Source organism: Amphiprion ocellaris, chromosome 6, assembly GCF_022539595.1.
Source record: "Amphiprion ocellaris isolate individual 3 ecotype Okinawa chromosome 6, ASM2253959v1, whole genome shotgun sequence".
NCBI classification, from domain to species: domain Eukaryota; kingdom Metazoa; phylum Chordata; class Actinopteri; family Pomacentridae; genus Amphiprion; species Amphiprion ocellaris.
The window spans coordinates 36,493,477-36,512,994 of NC_072771.1; the positions used below are offsets into that span (position 1 = coordinate 36,493,477).

At 37.8% G+C, this 19,518-nt stretch overlaps 1 protein-coding gene across 2 annotated transcripts in view; it reads left to right on the top strand.

Moving 5' to 3' along the window:
* Positions 1–19,518, top strand: part of nos1 (nitric oxide synthase 1 (neuronal)) — a 57,182-nt gene that overhangs the window by 11,180 nt on the left and 26,484 nt on the right. For both annotated transcript variants that reach the window (XR_008602074.1, XM_023276244.3), the window contains exons 4-8: positions 6,169–6,306; positions 14,230–14,375; positions 14,944–15,106; positions 16,093–16,184; positions 19,377–19,518. Coding sequence is in view for 1 of the 2 variants with exons in the window: in XM_023276244.3 (XP_023132012.2) it covers positions 6,169–6,306; positions 14,230–14,375; positions 14,944–15,106; positions 16,093–16,184; positions 19,377–19,518 (681 nt within the window). In the remaining variant the exon portion in view is untranslated. The remainder of the gene's footprint in view (positions 1–6,168; positions 6,307–14,229; positions 14,376–14,943; positions 15,107–16,092; positions 16,185–19,376) is intronic.

A 19,518-nucleotide genomic window follows, 5' to 3' on the forward strand; every position in this document is an offset into this window, starting at 1 on the left:
ATGCAAAGAATTGCTACTAAAAGGGGTTCTAGATGGGCAAAAAGGGAATTATTAGTTACGTAAATTTCGTGCGACATCGTCATGAAAGTTCTTGTTAATCTGAATCCTATGTGTCAATATAGAAAGAAACATTCTTGAATTTCAACTCAAATATCCTAAATAAACACTGGTTGAGCATTAAGCCAAGGGGTATAGTGGCAATTAGGGTGTCCCCAACTGTGCTTTAGAGTGGGTGTGAAGTGGTAATGAAGAGTAAATTAATTTCTCTGAGAGACTGGCTCAAGAAATTTAAAAAAAAAATACTGGGTAAACAGAAAAAGTTAAAACAGCAACAACAAAAATAATGACAAATCCCCCCAAATGTAAAAAATGGTTAATGTGCACCAACAAAAACATGGAGGCAGTAAAACACATGGCTACTAGCATTTATGCTGCATAAACAACAGACAAAACCCAAATTTATTCTGAAAATTCAACATATGATGTATATCAAGATTTCAATGATATTAAAAATCTATGAAAACTTGAATGCTCAATAACAGGTTGAAAATGAAAGTAAACATTTTTATAATCATCAAACCTGCTTTCACTTACAGAAAGACGTGAGCAATGCCCAAACTCTGCGAAAGCAAGAATTAACTCAAACAAATCCCCAACTCAAATGGATTTAGAGAGAGTGCTGTTAAACCATGAAAGATGCTCTGACTCTTACTGAAAACACTTCATTGGGTCTTTTTGTTTAAAAGAGAAATGTAACAGAGAGAGGCAACACTATTAGTCATAGAAAACCTGGAAAAGATAAGCTATAGAACAATAAGTAAATGTAAGTCATGAATTGTTTATTTCCATCAGAGCGACTAGCATAGGAAAGGTTCTACCACTGATTTTCAATATGGATTAAAAAATTATTTATTTGGACTCGACAGACTCAATACAATATTCGAAGAACACTGCTGGTAATCAGATCTATAACCCAGAGTGGGTCTAGACGCAGAAAAAGCCTTCGGCTCATGAAGGTTTCTTATTAAAATTATGGAAAATTTTGCCTTCACTGAGGCAATAAACCAAATAGTGGAAAGGTTATATCAAAGGCCATCAGCACGATTCAAGATTTAATGAGGAACTCTGAGAATCTTTTATCCTCGAGTGACCAACTGGCTGATGCTGCCTATTGAGTCTCCGCCTCTCTGCAATTTTTTTGAGCCATTAGCTTACAGAAGAAGACAGAATGATACAGTTAGGGGGCTGAAAATGGCAGACAAGCAGAAAGTGTTTGCAGATGATGTAGTTGTGTACTTGTGTATTTAGGCAGCCCAACACAATCCCTGCTGGCGCTCAGGTTAGAAGTTAAATGTCTAAAAGACACAGATTCTTAGTTTCAGCTATTGCCAGGATCATCCCTAAAATCCCAATGATGCTGAGGTGAAAAGTTGGTTAAACTTGTTTCCCCAAAGATTTATCCAGATTAGTAGAAAGTAGTTATTGATCCTTTTAACAAAGAAATTCTGGAATTTGGTAGAATACTTACGTCTTAGCTTATTGAATCAATTAATCAATAGGAATATGTCCTTTTCAGTTAATACCCATAGAAGCACCAGATAAACACTTTTGAGAATGAAATGAATAACTTTCTGGATAAATATGAGAAATAAAACTAACAAGACACTAGTTATCAAAAAGTAGAGGCGGTCTAGCTCTTCCAAATCTGAAATAAGCTGCACAACAAAGGCCTTTATTAGGTTGGTGTACACCAGCTAGATCTGAGGAGACTGAACAAGCAATGAATACATTTAATTATTGCATGAATACAATGCAATAATTGATGGTTTAATCCAGTGTTTCTCGCGACTGGGAGGAAAAGGTCCGTCTACGTGGAACTAATTAACTGAACTATTGTTTTAACGTCGGCCTGTTTTCGCGGCGCACAAACTGTGCTGGGCTCCTGAAAACGGGAGAGCGCATCGTAAAGATGAAATAGAACAGCGGCGTACTTGATCAGGTCACCACCTTGGCTCATCTACTCTGATTATTTCTACCAGGGGTGTCAAACATGCGGCCCGCTGACCAAAAACGGCCGCCAGATGGTCCATTTCGGCCCGCAGGGCGAAATGCAAAGGATAAAAAATGACAGAGAATGACAGAGAAGGCATTACATTTGTAAAACTGTACATTTTTAATAATTTCTAGACCTTGATAAGTTGTTTTGATCATAAAGTCAAATACTAGACTGTTCAGTTCCAGGTGACTAAATGTTTTGTTCCTTTGTAGACACTCTGTGATCTGGAAGTCGTAATGTGGAAATGAGCAACTGAGGTATAATGTTGTTGAAATTGCGCTTGTTTTTATAAAGAAATTTCAGGGTGTTCTTAATGTTTTGTAAAAAGATAATTCATTAAATGTGAACATTTTCAGAATGTAGTTTTTTTAACTAAAACAAAGGGGAAAAAGTTGGAGTTGTGAGGATTTATAGGTTATTATGCGGTGATTTTACTGGTGGGGTTCACTTGAGCACAAATTGGACTTTGTGTGGCCCCTGAACTAAAATGAATTTGACACTCCTGATCTTTACTGTGGAAAAACAACAAAATGGAATCAGATAAAATAACACAGCCCTGCATATTCACGTTTCAATATAAAAACATTTTATATATATATATCTATATAAACTTTGTATATATACAAAGTTATTGGGGGGTGCAGAAGATTTTTGTCCTCTGAAGGGGGGCCTGACAAAAAATTGGAGAACCGCTGGTTTAATCCATCCAAGTAATTGAATCCATCACTATTTATGTTGTACTTGTATATCTCTGACTTGTTCAACTTTACTGTTTTGCACTTGAATAAGTTTGCATACAATTTTTTGCACATATACATTTGATTTCTTCTAGACAAATTAAGCAATATAACTGGAGGAAAGCTGTTGGCATTTCAAAATGGTTCACATATGGTCCCAGATTTACACTTAAAAAGGAGGACAAAAGGTTTAAAAACTGGATCTCTGCTCCATAAATACACAAAAATACACTATAGTCATAAACCCTATATGTCAAGGTACAATTTTTAACTTCCAGGATCTTAAAGTCTTAAGTTTGGCCTGGGTGAGGGTTAGGGTTAAAGGTTAGTCTAGGGTTACAGCATTTTACACTTACATAGCATATTTAGAAATTAAAAATATATTGGGAAAATTGTATAAATGGATACAAAGACAAACCTTCCAAAAAAGCCATTTATGTGAGCTACTGGATACCTTGAATTTGACCAATGGGACGAATGAAGTATCTATTTATCTGTATCTATTAAAGAAAGTACATTGAATTCAAACAAAATGGGAAACAAGGGTTAACATGGCTAAGAGGTAAGAAGAAGATGAGACACTTGATCAACAGTGAAAAAATTCTTAGAGTGAGTTCAGATGAAAAAATGGAATCTACTATTTCTGTGCTCTGTCCCAAAAGAAATTGAAAACAGATAGATTGCTGCTGAGCTTGTGGGGACAAAGAAGCAAATCATTTTCATACATTTTAGATGTGCCCAGCTGTGATCCCATTTTGGTTGTCTTTTCAATAAAAAATTCCCTGAGCCTCCAGCTTTTTGTACCTGGTTTATTTGGTGAAACTTGACTGGAAGTAGAAGTATCTGTTCCGAATGCTATTAGTGGCATGTAAAAGATCCCCAACTAAGGCCTGAGAGTTAAGGTCAGGAACTCGGATGTCCAGAGGGAGCAGAGTTGCTGCTCCTGGGCGTCAAAAGGAGACAGTTGAAGTGGTTCGGGCAGATGATTAGGATGCCTACAGGGTGCTTTCCTTTTGGAGGGTATCCGGGCATGTCCAAGCGGGAAGAGACCCCAGGGTATATATAGAACTCTCTGCAGTGATTACATATCTTATCTGGCCTCTGAGCGCCTCAGGAGGATGCTGAGGAGAAGGATGTCTGGAATGACCTGCTTATTCTGCCCCCACCATGTCCGGACTCAGATAAGGAAATGGATGCATGGCATGGATGAAAAAATGTTGATTATTGGGTTGATCTGATGTATATTTCAGAAAATGAAGTTTCTAGAAGACTTTTTTTTGGTTTAAATATCAGAATTTTTCACTGCAGGTCACAGCTGAGTCAGTCATGGGGAATCGGTTGCATTGAGAGGCTCAGAATTTTTAGTTTTGACAGAATCTGATCAGAGCAGCCAGTTTATTTTTGATGGACTTTTCAATGACACATGTAGACAAACGTGATTTTGATGAAATGTCACAAATTTCAGCTTAGATAATGTAGAACAAGGCAAGGAAAGCCAAGCAAATCATCAATTTTTATCTTTTATTCTCCCTTTCTAATGTTTCTCTAGACACCATAATGACATGTTTTGAGATCTGACTTATTTATCTGTCTGAATTAGAAAGCATCAATGACTAACTCTCCTTGAATGTTCTGGCTAGAGATGCATGTTTTTGGTTTAGTTTGGCTTACACAAACTAACTTAAATGTACATCTACTTTATTACACTGTTGTTGTTGGTTTTTTTTTGTCCTGATGCCTTTCTGTAGTGTTGATTATGATCAAAGCTGTTTTTCTTCATGATCAGATTGTTCTGGTGTGTATTATCTTTGTAATTGGGAGCAATACTTATATATACTCATACTTTAAGTACATTACATAAAATGCAGTTTCCAGATGACATTTTAGTTTAAACATCCCCAAATCATATAGAAAACAGCACGTATGATGAACTCATTTAATTGTTCTACTTAGAGATGAGATTTTTTTTAAATGTTACATGAAACCCAACAAAATACATCTTTTTAAATATATTTTATATATTGAGGTGAAGGTCAGTCATTTCTATTTGTGCTAAGCTAAAAAGTAGAGTATGTCAGCAACTGTAACTTAAAAGTGCAACATGAAATTGAAGTTAACTATTGCTGTTATGCTTTGGTGTTTTTTGGTTTAGTTTGGTTAACACAAACCAAATTACATGCACAGTTACTTTATTACACTATTTATCCATCTTAGTCTCTTTCTGTAGTGTTTATTACAACTAAAGCTGTAGCTGTTCTGCTTCCTGCAAAACACAGTAATTCTATGTGTATAAACAAAACAATACACTGACATTTACAAGTTGTTCACATTCAGGATTCTCTGAATGTGACATTAATATAAAAAATGTCCTAAATCTAAATGCCAAAGCTATCCTCTGGTCAGTGACCGGCCAGCCGTATATCCACATAACACACAACTGCTCCACTCTTTGTGTCAAGAAGCCTTAATTCTCTGATTTTCTTTGCCTGTTTGACTGAGAGCGTCATTATGGAACAGTGATCTTTCTTCCTGTCCACAACCTCAGCGTTAACCATGTGTCATATCTGAGCGGCACAGCGGGGGTTTGCTGCTGTTGGAGCATGAACACACGGGAACTAAGCTCTTTGTGTGTGCAAAAATCAAATTCTATTGAAACCTCCTCATTTCTTTGTGCTGTCTGAGAGGACACGAAATGGCACCAAGACTCCTCTGGTCTGACACTGTTGGTATTCGTCTCCCCAGCGAGTGCGATGATTGTGCCGCTGTTGTTCAGAAGCCGTTCCATGGTATGATTAACAATGCAGAGGCAGATGATGAAAGAGCTTCCAAGGTGTGCGATTGATTGCTCTGATCTTTGGCAATCACTCGTGCCTTTCTCTAGGAAAGCTTACAGTTGGCTTAGGGGTTAAATTGCAGGCATTCATCAGTCAATAGCGACAGCATGGAAAATTCAGTGAACCAAGAGTTAGCTCACCATCAGTGCTGATTGCCTTTATCTCGCAGCGGAAAATAAAACAGAGATGGAGGTGGGAGAGATTGCAAATGGTTTCTGTGCATAAGTCTATGTGAGAGGGGCTAAAGCACAATGGTAAACCAATTTTCCCACTGTGAGTCCACAGAGAAAGCGCAGCTGAAACTCATTTTGTTCTGATCTTAAACCCTCCTTTAAATGTCCAGTTGTTGCATTCAAATCCACTTCATCTTTGCAGTGGGAGGGCTGCGTCACTTTTCAGCTTAGTTTAGTATGACTCCCAGTCATAAACAACTTATCCAGCTTGCACCAAAAGTGTCGCATGGGTCAGAACCTATTAGCCAGATACAGCGCAAAGGCATAAAGTAATGACTCATGTGTAAATGTGTGTGTGCTCTCTGCAGCCTCCGGCCCAAGGCAGGACCTCACCCATTAAGTCGCTGCAGAATGGCAGCCCCTCCAAATGCCCCCGCTTTATAAAGATCAAGAACTGGGAGACTGGCACCATCTACAGCGACGTGCTCCACCACAACTCCAGCAAGGTAAGACACATGGAAACTAGTCCACCTAACAGTTGCATAATGCAGGCTGCTGGAGGGAAAAGAACAAATTTGATGTCATGATTCAAGCCATCCTAGGGTTTCTAAGCCACTGTTGAACCAGGATGAAGGCTCTGAGGTGCTATTGTTTCTTCACATCTTGACATCCGTCACTGAATTTAAACACCAAATGACCCATATGATGCAATCGTAATGCAATGCCCCGATATCCAGTCATGCAATGAAAACAAATGTTTAAATTTCTGCGTTTACTGCATTTGTTTCCTCAGAAAAAGCACAGTTCCTCAAAACTGCAACTTGCTGTGCCTGTTCCTTATTCTATGACTTTAACAGTATCTTAAAGGCACTGATGTACATCAAATACAGTGTCTTGGTTGACTGAACAGTCATTTAGCCTGCAGACTTACCAACACATAATTTGCAAGTCAAGTAGATTGAAGAATAATAGCACAGCATGGCATGCCTTTTCTCTGCCTCTCATTAACTATTCATACATTAGAGGACTCTTGCTTTTACTGTTAGTGATTAGTTTGGTGATATTTACCTTCTGAATTCTCTTTAGGGCTCTCTAGAGCTACAAGTAATGATTATATTCCTAACTGATTAATGTGATGAGTATTTTCTTGGGCAGTCTATACATGTCAGAAAAACAAAAGTTTCTCAAAGTCACAACTTATTAAAATGTCAAATCTTACATCTTTGTGTTGTTTAACCAGCTGTTCCAAACCCAAAATTGTTCATTTTGCAATTGACATCACACAAACAAATCATCCCAAATGAGAAGTTCATACAGTAGAAAGTGTGTATATACAGTATGCAGCAGAATGGACTAGAACCGATGTGCAAAACTACTTAAATGTTAAAAAATTCACCTTGCAGCCATTGCTTTTCTTGAAAATTGAACAGTAGAATATTTGCTCTTCTGTAAAAATAAAAACTTAACAGTTAAAAGTGCAGACCACACAGCAGGAACTTAGTGCAACAAAATCAGCACACTTTTCATAATTGAGACCCAAATCTTTAATTTTTTTAGTACAAAATGTGTCTAACTTTATTTCTGATGGCAGACTCCATTCTCCTTTCCATGTAGGATATCAGCGTGACATTAATTTCTGGAGGGATGTTCTGCCTTTATTCAGAGACAGCTCGTATTTAACTGTCTTCGCTGGAAGGGTTCTCTTTAGACTACAAACCAAATGTTTTCTACTTGATTGACTTCGGGTGACATTTGTCCAGGTCATAGTTTTATTTTATTTTATTTTATTGAAACTCTTGGGTGATTTTGGCAGTGTGCTTTTGATCATTATTATGGTGGAATATTGATCTTCTACCAAGCGTCTGCAAACTGGAAGTCATCCTATCAGCCAGTATTTTGCTATATCCACAGGAAGTCATGGTGCATCTATAAATGCACTCATGCAGCCTCACTCCCGCCTCTGTTCTTCACTGTCAGGACTGTGTATTCACTGTGGTAGTCTTGGCCAGATTTACGGCAAACATGTAAGACCTCGTGCAAACTGAACAAATCTATCTTGATATCACCTGACCAAATTATGTGTTCCCAATATTCAGCAGGTTTCTTTTCATGCTCTTCAGCCATATTTAAGAAGAAGCTGATGTTGTTCAGTGTCCTTCACGCTGTCTGAGCTTCACAGGAACTCTGTTTTCTACTGATAATCACTGTGCCAAGTCTGAGACGCTTGGTCATCTGTTTTTCAGAGCTGGATTGCGCTAGTTGTGCAGTGCCCACGATGGAGTGTGCAATATGCAGGTTTTTATTGCCGTGAGTAAAACTTCAGAAAGATAACATTGGAAATGGCTGTGTCGTAAATTACTTTAAGTGTATGACACTGATGCTACTATATTTGATTCGGAAATGGAACATACCACTTGTTGGCATAGCACAATGACTAAATATGACACCAGATTGCCATTATAACACAATAAATCAGAGTTTACCAGGACAAATACATGAAAGGCAGAAGTCCTGTGTGTCAGTTTTGGTACGTCACAGATGTGCACAGCTGTAGTACTGTAAGCCAGCAAACAAAGGGGACACGTATGATATCTGTGGCTTGAACAGTATCTGATGAACATCTAATACAGTATCTTGGAAGACTGAACAAACATTTAGCTTGCAGACTTACCAACACGTAATTTGCAAGTCAAGTAGATTGAAGAATAAAAGCACAGTGTGGCATTCCTTCTCTCCACTTCTCACTAACTATTTATACATTAGAAGACTCTTACCCGAACTGTTGGTGATTCAGCTCGTTACTATTTAGCCAGAGTGTGTGTGTGTGTGTGTGTGTGTGTGTGTGTGTGTGTGTGTGTGTGTGTGTGTGTGTGTGTGTGTGTGTGTGTGTGTGTGTGTGTGTGTGTGTCTGTGTGTCTGTGTGTCTGTGTCTGTGTGTGTGTGTGTGTGTGTCTGTGTCTGTGTCTGTGTGTGTGTGTGTAAGGGAGGGTTGGATAAATCTGGGTAAAGCTTATGAAACAATGAATCCTTCAGAATACAAAAACAGCATATCAGTGACATGCCGTATGGGGACAGCTCACATGGCCATGCAGTGACTCAGCATTTTTAGAAAACAGTGATGAGAAATTGAGTAGGTGACGTTGAGTGGATATTTCTGCCCAAAATGCCTGATGCATTCATGAATCTGTAACAACAGAACCAGTTTGTCCAACCCTCCATCCAAGATCTGTCTCAGCAGCAGACGATTTCATAACCATTGCAGAATAATGGCATTTTCTCCCACATTTGTTGTCAGAGGATCAGAATTTATGTCCAAAATCCTGCTTGATGGACACTTGACAGTTTGCTCAATAGTTTTGGACTTTTTCCTTTGAGCTAATAGTAAACATGCTGTTAGCTCTCACACAATTTTAATATTGTTGTAATGTTTTTACACACTAAAGTACAGCTGAGACTGAGGATGTCATTAGTTTTCCATATCGAATCCAATGTCATGGTGAGAAATTTCGCCACCCTCACAGCATGTTTTCCACATAAATAAAGAAATACATCATTGGTATTGTATATTAACTGGGCTAAACTTGGTTTATGTTAGAAAAATAGTTGGGTTTGGTTCAAAATCACAAGCTTATGAGAGCTAGGAGTCCATTTTTATATCTTTGTCACAATAATACTAATATAATTATCGTTCAAAAGTTTGGGGTCACCCAGACAATTTCATGTTTTCCATGAAAGCTCCCACTTTTCTCCATGTGCTAACATAACTGCACAAGGGTTTTCTAATCATCAATGAGCCTTTCAACACCATTAGCTAACACAATGTAGCATTAGAACACAGGAGTGATGGTTGCTGGAAATGTTCCTCTGTACCTCTATGGAGATATTCCATTAAAAATCAGCTGTTTCCAGCTACAATAGTCATTTACCACATTAACAATGTCTACACTGGATTTATCATTCATTTAATGTTATCTTCATTGAAAAAAAACTTTCAAAAATAAAGACATTTCTAAGTGACCCCAAACTTTTCAGCGGTACTGTACATAAAATACATAGCATCATGTAAAAGAGTTTGAATTCAAATTGTTATCCCAAACGAAGAGGGGCTTTCTCGGCATCAGATCATGGTAAGACTAAAAGTTTTTAAAGACCAATTTATTCTTCCACATGTCTGCAAGGGTCTACAAGTTTATTTGTGACAGAGGTTTTATCATCCCCTCAGCGGACATCCTTGTGCAGCCTAAAATTTCTAGATTGTGTGCACTACAAGTGGACCGACTACCTATGTGTCAGGAAAACAAATGGATGTCAAAGTAAATGCTTTTTTATAGGAGAGACTGTGTAAGACATACTCCACCAACCACACCTTTGGAAATCAGCATTAACAACGTTGGAAGTAGTCGCTGCCGGACTGTGGAGGTGCTTCGATTTCTAAGTTGCCCAAAGAGAGTGGGAAGTTCTAAACTGTCCAGAAGTCCTGTGCTGTGTCCACCCACTGTTCTCAGCACTCCTCAGGAATAATCACTGACCTGGTGCTACAGCTCAATCTGTAACCAGATTCTAAAGCCTTTAAAAAGTGCAAAGTCACAGGAGTCCAATGGGTTTCTTTCTGAGCTACTCATGTCTATGCTATTGTAGGCCTATTATTAATGTCATCCCCATGGTTCAGAACACAGGGATATGGAAATCAAGACTAGGCCGTGAGGGGGCAATGCATGACACTCTAAAGTGCTTTATAGAACCTTAACCAGTTTTATCCAGTGTAGAATTTTGCACCTCAAAAGTAGCCACTTCAGTAGATCAACACATAAAGCTTTGTTCAGTGAAAGATAGAAAAAGCAAAAGCACAGTCAAAAGAAAGCAGTCTAGTGGTGTCTCAGAGGACGAGGAGCATCTCTAAACCACTTCTCAATAGGGAGACTGGGGCTGAATACTTGGGGACAAGGCAGCATTTCACAGTGGATAACTTGAAAATGTCTTATTTATTGAAGAATCCCAGTTTGATTTGTTGCTGTAACACAGAGATGTATGTAAGGAGACAAACAGGAGAGACGGTGATGCTGCAGTGAATCAAACCCACAATGAAACATGACTGTGGGAATTGTTGCATTGAGATTCCACTCTTCAGAGGCATGTCACAGCCTCTGGTTTCTATCTTTGTGGAGAAGGATTCATACTGCAGCAGGATAATGAGACCAAACACACCTTAAAGCTTTGAAAAACTACCTGGAGATTTTCCTCCATAGTCACCAGGCTGTTGACCGATAAAGATGGTGCCAGTCTGAGTGCCTGCCGTCATTCAAGCAATAGAGGTTCGACATTTTGCTCAGATTCTTAAGCTGGTATGAAATGCAATTAAAAGTATTTAGTATTAAATTTAGAGCAGTATCCACATTAGTGGTCTCAGACTTTTGGAACCTCCTCACTACTTGCAAAGACATTATTATTAAAAAGTGTTTCTGTGATAATTTTCATTCCTCGGCTGCTCTGTCCATCCATTTCTCCCACATTTTATCATGCAGCCACAGTTTCTTCCTCTAGTTAGTAAGCCAGTCTACCCAGCACAAGGTGAGGCCCACTGTTTAAGCATTCATCCTCCAAAACACTGCAGCCATTTGTAAACAGCAAACAGCAGCCTAATTACTTTGGTGACTTATCGGACGGGCTGTTGTGTGCATCCCAATGAATGGCCTGTAATAGCATCTTCAGATTTATTATATATCACAGACGCTGCTGTATTCGAGGATGATCCGTCTTTTTCGAAAAGGACAGCTGGCTGGCATGAATGCCCAGAGCAGTATGATGAGCGGACGTGCTGGAGCACGAGTGATTCCTTTGTTTTATTTTTAACACTCCCTGCTCTACTCATCCATTTCCCCCCTTTTAGTCCGTCACCTCTTACTCAACTTGTTTTTCTGTCTCATCTTTGTTGTTCTCTTGTCCTCGCTTGTTGGCAATTATCATCTCTTGGCTTATTTTTTTCTTTGTAGCTATATATATGTATATGTATATATATATATGTGTAGACGGAAAGATATATGATAGAAAACAGAGCTTTGTTCATCTTGAAGGCAATTTTTTCTGAGATATTGCCCAGAAAAATTAAAACGTTATAAGAAACGACTCCCTAACGGAAAGGGATTTGGTGTAAGTTTGATAAATGACTAAAAGTTTAACTAAAAGAAACTGAAGTGAGCTATAATATGAAAAGTAAGTACTGGCAATGATTCTCAAATAGTGGAGTAATATTGCACCATGAAAATGAAATATTACACATCAAAAAGTAATATTAAACACGAAATTAAAATATTGTACTGGAAGATTAAATGTTGCACATTAAACATTTAATAGAAAAATTGCAGCATACAGTGAAATATAGCACATAAAATTGAAATATTGCCTCTTAAAATGAAATATTGCACACAAAATCTCTATATCGCACATGAAATTGAAATACTTTGTACACTGTACATGAAAAATGACACTGAAATATTGTACTGTATTGTAGTATTGGACCTGAAAATGAAATATTGCACATGAAACCATAATATCACATGCAAAATTGAAACATTACATATGAAATTAATGTGTTGCACTGGAAAATTACATATTACACATGAAACATTTAATTGCAATATTGCACCATTTATACAAATATTGCCTCTGAAATTGAAATATCGCACATGTAACATGAAACTGAAATATTCAGCATGAAACCTAAAACTGAAAAACTGCACCTGAAAATGAAATATTGAATATGAAAATTTAGTTTTCAGGTGAAACTGAAATATTGTACATGAAACATGAAACAGAAATATAGCAACTGCAATGAAATAAGATCCTGAAAAGGTAATACTGCACATAAAATTGCTATATTGCACATTAATTGAAATACTGAACATGAAAATTACAGTTGCACATGAAACATTAAACTTAAATATTCCATCTGAAATTGAAACATTACACATCATGCATTTTTTTTAGAAACAAATATTGCAACTGATATTGATATAATAGTTCAGATTAAAGATGAATGTTTCATGTATTTGTGTTTCCTTTAGTGCTTTCCTATTTACTCTGTTTTGATTGACTGTGATGTTGTGTTTGTTGTCTTGTTTAGCAGATTTTTTTCTCTCTGTGTGAGTGAGGGCTGGAATCGTTGGAAGGGTCACAGAGGGAAGTTTTTTTTGTTGTTTTTGGACACACTGCCGGCCCACGCCTGACTGTTTGGACAGTGTAACAAGCCAATTTTAGCACCGCCGGGGTCACTGTCAGATTTCCTGTTGGACTGCACGCCTGCGCTATCGTTGCCATCGTCCGCTCCTGCTCACTCATTCCTTCTCTCTCCAAGCTGGTGACGGCAAACCAAAGCGACAGCTGACTTCAACTCTAATTATATTAAACTGACCACACAGGGTTGCTCTGAGCTATGAGCAATTTTCTCTTTGCATCTGTCTGTTTTCTTGTTTGTTTTTGTTTGTTTTTTGTCTTTCCTCCTCCCTCTTTCCGTCTTCCTGTCTCCACTTAATGGAAGGATACCAATCCATGAGTCACTCACTTACTCATTCATTAACAAGCGTGCCAGCCATGTGCGAATGATATAGTGAAAGAAAATCAAACAGTTATATTCCCTCTATACAGAATTTACTTAAAAAAGTCATATTATTTGAATCAAGTGGAACTTGGTAAATTTGCAAGTCTTTCAGTGCAAGTGGGTGTAATTTATCAAACGCCTGTCGGCCTTGCATGTTAAAATGCTGCTATTTGTCTTCCATCCTGGGTGAAAGATGGAGTGATTGAGAAATTTCTCTGTCAGGGGTGAAGAGTGACTCTTAATTTGATGCTTAGTAGTGTTCTCCAGCAAGAAAATATAAACAGGCTTGGCACTTCGAGACTTCTTCTTTCATAAAGGCGTACTCATTAGAATCAAGTTAAAAGGACAACAAGTAAAACAGTCTCGGAATTTAAAAAAGGGTTCACTTTCTTGCAGACATGATAATTCACGATTTCGGTCCGTTTTCTATAAAGCAGAGTGAAGATCTAGCAGGTTAAAATGAACAGAGAGGGAATGTTACGTGATAGCGCTGTCTTTTGTTAATTAAAAAGATGTGCTCGTTTTGCATTCAATAACAAAACACAGATGGAAGCTGGAAATGTCTCCTGTGAGTAAACAAGAATCCTGAAGGCTACTGCAAGAAAACTAATGAATGTCACTTTTCAACATGTACAAAATGTGGTAGCTTCTGTTATTGTTGCTCAATGCTGGGAAGTATATTCTGTTGATATTTGCTGACATATTACCAGAGAATCACATCGTATGTCATCATCACCTGGCTCCGGAGTTGCATGTTGGCGCTGAAGGAGGAAAAACAAGCAGAATTAATCCACCCAAAAACACTCCCTCATCTGTCGTCTGTTTGCCTCTTTAGATGCCAATCTGCACAGAAAACGTGTGCATCGGCTCCGTGATGATGCCCAACCAGCACGTCCGCAAACCAGACGAGGTCAGAACCAAAGAGGAGCTTCTTCGGCTGGCCACTGACTTCATAGACCAGTACTACACCTCCATCAGAAGGCAAGAGCAGCCTGGAAATACCCAGAGAGGGAAAAGATCAGATGTTCTTGTGACAGAGAAACAGAAAGAGAGACTTGAAGAGGGGACAAGTATCACTGATGCTATATGATCTTGTCTATGTGGCTCCTATGTATAGTACCAGTCAAATGTTTGGACACACCTTCTCATTCAATTCTTTTTAATTATTTGTAGTATTTTTTACATTTTAGATTATTACTAAAGATGAACACTTTTTTTTAATTTACGTCACAACTTTAGGCTTAGGTTTGGGCATGTTTGCTCACAGAAAGGAGTGTCAAAGATGAGTACTTCATGACAGAAAGCTGAAAACCCAATGATTCCTTCTGTTATTACAGATTCTGACTCTTATATATGGTGTAAATTTGACAATTTTTCACAGACGTGTTTTGAGGTTCAGAGAGTTCATTAATGATATGAGTGAAACAAGCCCACATTTGCTCATGGACCTGAAATGATCCCTACCAGACTGTACAGTTATACAAGTAGCACCTCTTACATTGTGCTCTACTGTTTGATCTTGTTTTACATTATACCTGTCCACCTCCAGGTATGGCTCGAAGGCACATGTGGACCGGCGAGAGGAGGTGACCAAGGAGATCGAAGCTTCAGGAACTTATCAGCTGAAAGACACTGAGCTCATTTATGGAGCTAAACATGCCTGGAGGAATGCTGCCCGATGTGTGGGGAGGATCCAGTGGTCCAAACTACAGGTAGAGTTCAATTTACCTGAAATTAATGCATCCTTTTGTTGAAGCTTCATGCTGTTTCCATGCTGTATCTGACAGTTACATAAAATGGAGGGATGCATTTCTTTTGCACATTGTCTAGAGATGAATTTGTACAAGAAAAATGCAGTATTTGACACTTTTGCATGCACTTACAATACCGTTCAAAAGTTTGGGGTCACCCAGACAATTCCATGTTTTCCATGAAAACTCCCACTTTTATTCATGTGCTAACATAACTGCACAAGGGTTTTCTAATCATCAATGAGCCTTTCAACACCATTAGCTAACACAATGTAGCATTAGAACACAGGAGTGATGGTTGCTGGAAATGTTCCTCTGTACCCCTATGGAGATATTCCATTAAAAATCAGCTGTTTCCAGCTAGAACAGTCATTTACCACATTAACCCTTAGATGCACGAAAGATTGGACCCTGCACTCTTACATATGTTGGTCAAAAATGACCCGTATAAGACTCGGTGTGTTTTTATTAATATATATTTGATAATTGAAAAAGAAGAATATTATACAGACCAGCAGTAGAAGAATGTCAACATCCATTTTGTTGACATTTTTCCACTCTTTTCCTCCAGCTGTTGCTGCTCTCCGTCTTTCCAAGTTTATGCACTTCATCACCTCTCGTATCATGTTATCAGTGATAAAGAGCTTGGGATGATAATACAAATATCACACTTTTTTTTAAAGTGTAAAAGGGAACTTAAAAATTTAAATGGAATGATATCAGAAACATATTTTATGAGGAATAGCTGGAATTTGAAATGATAAAAAACTTTTTTATTACAAAGACATTGCATGAAAACGATTTTTGACCTATTCATGCATCTAAGGGTAAACAATGTCTAGACTGTATTTGTGATTCATTTAATGTTATCTTCATTGAAAAAAAACAAACAAACTTTTGAACGGTGGTGTAAATGTGGATTTCTTATTTTTGTGTTCGCTTTGCAGGTGTTTGATGCCAGAGACTGCACAACAGCCCATGGAATGTACAACTACATCTGCAACCACATCAAGTACGCCACCAACAAAGGCAACCTGAGGTACAAAGAAAACACACACGTATACCAACACTGCTCAGCTCTTCCATCCAAGTCCTTGTTTTCCTTTGTTGTCTGGTTCAACTCTGCTCGTATTTTCCTCCGACTACACTCGTTCCATCTGTCGCTCCATGCGTCCCATCACCCCTCTCTGTCTCCGACTACCCTGACTTGACCCGCTGTCCCATCTGTCAGCGAGAGCTCCGTCTCTGAACGCTGTATCTGACACTGTCTGCTGCCTGTCCATCTATCCGTCGGCGTCTCCACACCGATCGCTGCCCTGCTGGTGAGGCGGCAGACCTTGCTAACAAGCAGTCATTTGTCAGACCTGCGCAGCACTCACTCACTTTCTGCCAAGTCCTAATCACATGTGACACCTCCTGTTTACTTCTTGGATGATGGATAGCTTCTGACTCATTACTACACTTAGCCTGGCCTTCAGAAGACAGCCGGGATACACATGTTGAAAAGAGCCAGAAGAACATCCAGGCTGCGGCTCTCTTGGTCTGGCTCGCTTTAATGTAAACAAACAGACATGTAAATAAGAATCTAGAGCTGCTGCGATAATTCTGGAGTAGCTTAATTCATTCAATCACCTGCTGGTATGAGAAAAACAATAGAAGAATATAAATATGCTGCAAGAAGAGGTTAAACAATGTTTAACCCGAGATTATGAGTTTTAATGGGAAAAATGTGTTTTTCCTGCAGCAAAATGATCCGATTATTATGCAAGAATATATCAGAATGTTATTAAAGTTGCTTTTTAAATAGATTGCAAGTGAACTGAAAGATAATGCATGTTGGCCAGCGCTGAACAATACGACATCACACCTTTTAATCAGTTGGTATAAACTATAACTAAGCTGTAGGAAGTAATCAGTCATGCATGATCAATGAGATCAGGTGAAAAATCGCATTAGCTGCTTATTTTTGACCATTTGTCTTTGATAATGATATATTTTTATTTTTTAAATCAATTAGTGATGATGGATTACTTATTTTTAAATGACTGTCAAGTCTTTTGCTCATAAGTTATGATTTATGGGATTAAATAACCAGGTTTGCAGTTTAAAGTATTATTAGGATGTTTATAGATGGATGAGTGGAAACTATCTGCACCTACATTACCGTTCAAAAGTTTGGAGTCACAGAAATGTCCATATTTTTTAAAGAAAAGCATTTTTTTTCAATGAAGATAACATCAAATTAATCAGAATTTTCGATCAAAATACAGTCTAGACATTGTTAATGTAGTAAATGACTATTCTAGCAGGAAACGGATGATTTTTAATGGAATATCTGCATAGAAAACCCATGTGCAATTATGTTAGCACATGAATAAAGTGTGAATGTTCATGGAAAACATAAAATTGTCTTGGTGACCCCAAACTTTTGAACACTAGTGTACTTTCAATAAATTAACAACCAAACAAAATACTTAAGCAGAGAAAATGAGTTTTCTCCCCTTTGTTCTTATTTTTTGCTTAAAAACCCATTTCTTAAGCAATGATAAAGCCTTCATCAGTCATTAGAGAGCCATTCATTATCGCATGGTCGTAATTTTCAAAATGTCCCATATTCAGAAGCTGTATCTATGTCATACTGCTGTTGTACCAGAATGTTATTATTACTTTAGAAAGTGTAGGACTGATTAAAAATGTAGGATTAAACCTTTGAATTTCAAGCAATTTCTGTGTGTCTGTTACTTCTGCCTTATTTTTACTCTATTGGCTCATTTCTATTAACACAGCAATTTCTGGGCATTTTTTGCACATCCTTTACTCACTGTTGGCTCATTTTTCATTGTAATGTAAAGTTCTACCCTTCTAGGAAAACAATACAACCATGACTAGAAGTAGAGAGAACTTTTGTGCAGTAAAATATAGTTAGAAAACCATAAATCATTTGAAAAAGAAAACAAAATCTTTTACTGCTTATTTTACAAAAATTGAAAAAGCCAGGAGTCAGCATGTAAAACATTTTTCCAAGCATTACCAATATTGGATAGAATTAAAAATGGTGGCTCCACATACTATAGATGTTTTACTATTTACCTTTAAATCTTTTTCCTTATTCGTCTCTTGTCTGCTCTGTGTAAGCACAGCCTGCTGTTCAGCTGAACTGTCCCTGAATTTCTGTCAAGTCACTGTTAGTCACAGCTGAGTCACTAATGGCTTCTCGGTTCTGCTGAGGAACACAGAATTTTTTTTGTTATCAGAATCTCATTAGTGGAAACAAATTGTTTTTGGTGACCTTTTAAACGAGACAAGCAGAATAAATGAATTGTTGATTAAAAAATTTCACAATGTTAAGCTTAGATTTAGATTTTTTTTTCAATGCAGTGAATCATCTCTGAAGATTAGTTCAAGGACTGCTGTAAAGTCCAAAATCCAGTGAGTCTTTCTGTATAAACCGTTGCTGCAAAATTGTGCATTTTGGTGTTTTTTTTGTTTGTCTTTGTTTTTTTCAAGATAACATCAGCTTTTGGGGTTCAAAGTGTTGAATAATATAACTTAACTTCCCATTTTGTCATTTTTCCATGTTATCATAGTTAACCAAAGATTTATTTAAAAATGTGATGCAATTACAATTTTAACTTATAACTTAACAACCAGTTATTAAATTGCAGATTTTCTATATATAAAGTCTGATTATGGTGGCTATACTACTTATTTATGATGCAAAGCTTGGTTTCCTTCACATGTGGACTGTTAACACTGTCCCAGATTCACACCAGCTGTTAGTGTTTTCCCTCTTCAGCGACTTACAACCAGCTTAGCAGCATTAACACTTTTACCCGGTCGCAGCATTAAAACACCACTGGGATGCAGATCTGAGCAAAGGTAGCTAAGCTTTGACACTGCTACGAGTCCTTTGACATTACATAATTAAAAATGCCTTCAGGCAGATTACGTTTCCAGTGCTGGCCACGTCTTAGCAATCTTGTTCATTAATCTACATATATCCATATACATCAGTCAATACTTTATCACATAGCCTCTAACTAGATAAACAGCACGTGTAGAGACCATCTTGCTATTGATGTGTTGTTGAACAGCTGACATATCTCATGTTTTTCAAGAAGAAATAACCCAAGCAAGTAAAAATCTCTAATATGGAAATGCTTCAAGTATCTGCAGTAAACAATCCTGACTTCAACTTTAGATTTTGTTTGTCTTTTTCTGTTTTTTGCAGGTCGGCCATCACCATATTCCCTCCGAGGACAGATGGCAAACATGACTTTCGAGTGTGGAACAGTCAGCTGATTCGTTATGCAGGCTACAAGCAACCTGACGGACAGATCCTGGGAGATCCTGCTAATGTTGAATTCACAGAG